Source organism: Lithobates pipiens, unplaced genomic scaffold (genome assembly GCF_037356315.1).
Source record: "Lithobates pipiens isolate NorthernLeopardFrog02 unplaced genomic scaffold, aLitPip1_a1.2 Scaffold_200, whole genome shotgun sequence".
Taxonomy (NCBI): Eukaryota; Metazoa; Chordata; class Amphibia; order Anura; family Ranidae; genus Lithobates; species Lithobates pipiens.
The window spans coordinates 198,985-204,984 of record NW_027507771.1 but is presented as its reverse complement, the minus strand read 5'-3'; the positions used below and the strand labels follow the sequence as shown (position 1 = coordinate 204,984).

General features: G+C 51.3%; 1 protein-coding gene across 1 annotated transcript in view; it reads right to left on the bottom strand.

Annotated features, from left to right (window-relative positions):
* Positions 1-483: 483 nt before the first annotated feature.
* The window catches only part of LOC144000272 (atrial natriuretic peptide receptor 1-like), a 157,559-nt gene continuing 152,042 nt past the window's right edge, over positions 484-6,000 (bottom strand). The window contains exons 20-22 of the mRNA XM_077494003.1: positions 4,997-5,095; positions 4,631-4,722; positions 484-1,688 (exon numbers count right to left, since the gene is read on the bottom strand). Of these exons, the coding sequence (XP_077350129.1) occupies positions 1,623-1,688; positions 4,631-4,722; positions 4,997-5,095 (257 nt within the window). The 3' untranslated portion in view covers positions 484-1,622. The remainder of the gene's footprint in view (positions 1,689-4,630; positions 4,723-4,996; positions 5,096-6,000) is intronic.

Sequence of the window (6,000 nt, the reverse complement as noted above, 5' to 3'; positions counted from 1 at the left end):
CAGTTTTCCACTTTCCTAGCGCCAACATGGAGGCATACATGTGGTACCATCTGCCATGGACTGGTACCAGGAAAGAATAATTACGGTAAATATTTGATACAATTTTCCACTTTCCTGGTGTCAAAATGGCGGCATACATGTGGTACTATCTGCCACGGACTGGTACCAGTAAAGTAAAATTATAGTAAGTATTTGATACAGTTTTCCGTTTCCAGGCGCCAACATGGCGGCATACATGTGGTATAATATCTGCCATGGACTGGGACCAGGATAGGAAAATTATGGTAACTATTTTATACAATTTTCCATTTTCCTGGCGCCAGCATACTATAGTACTGTATGCTGCCATGGACTCGCGCCTGGAAAAGAAAATTGCGGTAAGAATTTGATACAATTTGCCAGTTTTACCACCCCCCCCCCCCCCTCCATCCAAACCCCACAGCTTCAAAAATACATCTGTAACCAAGAATACTATAACACATCGAGAATTTAGAAATATTTATAGCAGTAAATCAGGAACGTCCATTTCACATTTTGTAGCCCATAAAATCTTCCTTGGGCGTCGGAGGCCGAGATTTCCCACCAGAGGTTCTTTCTTCTTCGAGCTCCGGCTCGTGGGGTCCATTGGTCTGTTTGTGTTCAGTCACTTTTGAGCCCTCACAAAGCTCGAGAACCAAGGAATTAGAGACATGGAAATAAGTTAAGGTTTAACTAGCTGAAGGTAAGGGGGGTGGTCTTGATGGAGGTGTCCATGATAGAGAGAGACCTCGGGTGAGGTAGATGGGATGGCCAGTACCATCCTTATCAGTTCGGAGGAAGAGAGACTTTGGTGTTGTAGGCCCTCGTTGGCGTTGTAGGTCCTCGTTGGCTTTGTAGGTCCTCGTTGGCGTTGTAGGCTCTCGTTGGCGTTGTAGGCCCTCGTTGGCGTTGTAGGCCCTCGTTGGCGTTGTAGGCTCTCGTTGGGGTTGTAGGCCCTCGTTGGCGTTGTAGGTCCTCGTTGGCGTTGTAGGCCCTCGTTGGCGTTGTAGGCCCTCGTTGGCGTTGTAGGTCCTCGTTGGCGTTGTAGGCCCTCGTTGGCGTTGTAGGTCCTCGTTGGCGTTGTAGGCTCTCGTTGGCATTGTAGGCCCTCGTTGGCGTTGTAGGCCCTCGTTGGCGTTGTAGGCCCTCGTTGGCGTTGTAGGTCCTCATTGGCTATTCTACAGCGAAGGACCTTGGTTCTTCAAGGACATCACCAATGTATTCTGAGGAACGTACGTCTTTCTTCAGATAATTAAGCCTTAACTTAGTGTGTTGAAGAAGAACATCTATAGACACAATGCAGATCTGGTCTTTCAAGTGGGGGGGGGGGGACCATCTACACTTAGGAGACATCTCCTTGCCATTGGCGTCTGTAGTCCCTCACCTGCTCCATCTTTCGTTGCTAAGATACACGATGACGGCGCGGTTGCGTGTGCTGGTTCACACGTCTACATGTGAGGAAGGCCAACCGTCCTTGGCTTTGGTCCACGTTTTAGGCAGTTTACTCCACCACCACCCTCCTTAGTATCAATTGCCACTGTGAGGTGGAGACGTCTATGAGGTACAAACACGGCCCTGTTCCCCCGGTGAAGGCCACCAAGGTGTCACCCGTGGGTGCTGCTGCTGCTTCTTTCGCCCAGTAGCCAGTAGGTTCGGACCTTGCCTTTGCCCTGGGAAAGAGATGGGTTGAGATATGAGGAGCGTTGCCCATGCTGTGAAGAATGAGTAGAACTTGTCTACAGGACAGGAGCATAATTACCAGGGTCACAAAGGTCCCACTTGCGACCGAGCCCTGCCACTGTGGGGGGATCCTAGCCCTTCCCCCTTGAAGTTCCTTTCATATTTACGGGAAAGGCGCCAAGCGCCATAACTTCACTGCGCACTGCCCGAGCCAAGCTCAGCCGATTACTAATCAGCCAGCTCAAGGGGGTCCCCCCTTATACCTTATTCACTCTGCAGACTCTGATGTAAGGGGGAACTCTATTGATTCTGATGTAAGGGTGAACTCTGTTGACTCTCATGTACGGGGGAACTCTGTTGACTCTCGTGTAAGGGGGAACTCTGTTGGCTCTCGTATAAGGGGGAACTCTGTTGACTCTCATTTAAGGTGGAACTCTGTTGACTCTAGTGTAAAGTGGAACTCTGTTGACTCTCGTGTAAGGGGGAACTCTGTTGACTCTCGTATAAGGGGGAGCTCTGTGCACTCTGATGTAAGGGGGAAGTTTGTACACTCTGATGTAAGGGGGAACTCTGTGCACTGTGATGTAAGGGGGAACTCTGTTGACTCTAGTGTAAAGTGAAATTCTGTTGACTCTCGTGTAAGGGGGAACTCTGTTGACTCTCGTATAAGGGGGAACTCTGTTGACTCTCATGTAAGGGGGAACTCTGTTGACTCTCATGTAAGGGGGAACTCTGTTGACTCTTGTGTAAGGGGGAACTCTGTTGACTCTCGTGTAAGGGGGAACTCTGTTGACTCTCATTTAAGGTGGAACTCTGTTGACTCTAGTGTAAAGTGGAACTCTGTTGACTCTCGTGTAAGGGGGAACTCTGTTGACTCTCGTATAAGGGGGAGCTCTGTGCACTCTGATGTAAGGGGGAGCTCTGTGCACTCTGATGTAAGGGGGAAGTTTGTACACTCTGATGTAAGGGGGAACTCTGTTGACTCTAGTGTAAAGTGAAATTCTGTTGACTCTCGTGTAAGGGGGAACTCTGTTGACTCTCATGTAAGGGGGAACTCTGTTGACTCTTGTGTAAAGTGGAACTCTGTTGACTCTCGTGTAAGGGGGAACTCTGTTGACTCTCGTGTAAGGGGGAACTCTGTTGACTCTCGTGTAAGGGGGAACTCTGTTGACTCTCGTATAAGGGGGAGCTCTGTGCACTCTGATGTAAGGGGGAACTCTGTGCACTGTGATGTAAGGGGGAACTCTGTGCACTCTGATGTAAGGGGGAACTCTGTTGACTGTGATGTAAGGGGGAACTCTGTTGACTGTGATGTAAGGGGGAACTCTGTTGACCCTGATGTAAAGGGGAACTCTGTGCACTCTGATGTAAGGGGGAACTCTGTGCACTCTGATGTAAGGCGGAACTCTGTGCACTCTGATGTAAGGGGGAACTCTGTGCACTGATGTAAGGGGGAACTCTGTGCCCTCTGATGTAAGGGGGAACTCTGTGCACTGATGTAAGGGGGAACTCTGTGCCCTCTGATGTAAGGGGGAACTCTGTGCACTCTGATGTAAGGGGGAACTCTGTGCACTCTGATGTAAGGGGGAATTCTGTGCACTCTGATGTAAGGGGGAACTCTGTGCACTGTGATGTAAGGGGGAACTCTGTTGACTCTAGTGTAAAGTGAAATTCTGTTGACTCTCGTGTAAGGGGGAACTCTGTTGACTCTCGTATAAGGGGGAACTCTGTTGACTCTCATGTAAGGGGGAACTCTGTTGACTCTCATGTAAGGGGGAACTCTGTTGACTCTTGTGTAAGGGGGAACTCTGTTGACTCTCGTGTAAGGGGGAACTCTGTTGACTCTCATTTAAGGTGGAACTCTGTTGACTCTAGTGTAAAGTGGAACTCTGTTGACTCTCGTGTAAGGGGGAACTCTGTTGACTCTCGTATAAGGGGGAGCTCTGTGCACTCTGATGTAAGGGGGAGCTCTGTGCACTCTGATGTAAGGGGGAAGTTTGTACACTCTGATGTAAGGGGGAACTCTGTTGACTCTAGTGTAAAGTGAAATTCTGTTGACTCTCGTGTAAGGGGGAACTCTGTTGACTCTCATGTAAGGGGGAACTCTGTTGACTCTCATGTAAGGGGGAACTCTGTTGACTCTTGTGTAAAGTGGAACTCTGTTGACTCTCGTGTAAGGGGGAACTCTGTTGACTCTCGTGTAAGGGGGAACTCTGTTGACTCTCGTGTAAGGGGGAACTCTGTTGACTCTCGTATAAGGGGGAGCTCTGTGCACTCTGATGTAAGGGGGAACTCTGTGCACTGTGATGTAAGGGGGAACTCTGTGCACTCTGATGTAAGGGGGAACTCTGTTGACTGTGATGTAAGGGGGAACTCTGTTGACTGTGATGTAAGGGGGAACTCTGTTGACCCTGATGTAAAGGGGAACTCTGTGCACTCTGATGTAAGGGGGAACTCTGTGCACTCTGATGTAAGGCGGAACTCTGTGCACTCTGATGTAAGGGGGAACTCTGTGCACTGATGTAAGGGGGAACTCTGTGCCCTCTGATGTAAGGGGGAACTCTGTGCACTGATGTAAGGGGGAACTCTGTGCCCTCTGATGTAAGGGGGAACTCTGTGCACTCTGATGTAAGGGGGAACTCTGTGCACTGATGTAAGGGGGAACTCTGTGCCCTCTGATGTAAGGGGGAACTCTGTGCACTGATGTAAGGGGGAACTCTGTGCCCTCTGATGTAAGGGGGAACTCTGTGCACTCTGATGTAAGGGGGAACTCTGTGCACTCTGATGTAAGGGGGAATTCTGTGCACTGATGTAAGGGGGGACTCTGTAAAGTGGGAAAGACCCTGGGCTTGGGTCAGGGGGGCCCTTGATAGTTCCTTGCACCGGGGTCCTGAAGGCTCTAGATACGCCTCTAATACAAGATGTCCGTTACCTTCATCTCCACGTCACCTCTGAGTTCCAAATCAAAGCAGCTGAACTCTTCTAAGACGTCACGCGTGTCGGTGGAGACGTGGATCTTCAGTGCTACAAAACACAAAGACATGGAGCACATGAGGGCGGAGGAGGGGAGGATCCCGCTCAGGTCACACATGATGGAGAGCAATGGAGACATTCGGGGGACATTTTCACTAAACATCGGAAGAGACTCTCCGAGCCGAGAACCTCTGCAATCTAGAAGTGAAGAAGTCCTTCTAGGGTCCCAAAGAAACATCTACTGCCCCCCAAACACGAGAAGAAGACAAGAGTGGGCAATAGAGGTTGGCATCTTCATATCCCTCCCCCAGGCGGGCAATCTCACCTTCCCCATTGGACTCCATGCGTGACGCGGTGTTCACCGTATCTCCAAAGAGGCAATATCGGGGCATCTTCAGGCCCACCACTCCGGCACAGACGGGACCTAGACAGAAACAAAGCTGTATGAGGAGCGGGACCCCCGGGGAGGACGATACGGGGTCATATGATGGACCCTAGGGGGTTCCTGCCTTCCGTGCACCCGTCCCTTCCCCCGCTTCCTCCATGATCTGGGAACCGCTCCGCATTGCGGGAGTGCAATCCAAGACACGACCACTGCGGTCTCCTCCCTATTTCTGACATATAATCAGCCTCATTTATCAAAGTGTCTATACTAAGACGTTCCTCACAGCCACCTTCCGACTTACCTGACTAGTGATGGAGGGAGAGAGGAAGTCACACCGCACAGATCCAGGTAAGCAGATCCACCCACTGCAGAGGTAAGGATTATTCTGCGACCCCTGTGCATGGCAACGACCTCTGTGTATGCTGTAACCCCTGTGTCTCCAGAGTCTCTCGTGTCTCCTATGTCTCCAGTGACTCCTATGTTCTGGTGTCTCCAGTGACTCCTGTGCTCTGGTGTCTCCAGTGTCCTCTGTATCTCCAGTGACCCCTTGCCCCCTGTGTCTCCAGTGACCCCTGCCCTCCTGTGTCTCCAGTGACCCCTGCCCTCCTGTGTCTCCACTGACCCCTGCCCTCCTGTGTCTCCACTGACCCCTGCCCTCCTGTGTCTCCAATGTTCTGGTGTCTCCAGCGACTCCTGTGTTCTGGTGTCTCCAGCGTCCTCTGTGTCTCCAGTGACCCCTGCACTCCCATGTCTCCAGAGTTTCCCGTGTCTCCAGTGAACCCAGTGACAACTATGTCTCCAGTGTCCTCTGTGTCTCCAGTGACCCCTGCGCTCCTGTGTCTCCAGTGACCCCTGCGCTCCTGTGTCTCCAGTGACCCCTGCGCTCCTGTGTCTCCAGTGACCCCTGCGCTCCTGTGTCTCCAGTGACCCCTGCGCTCCTGTGT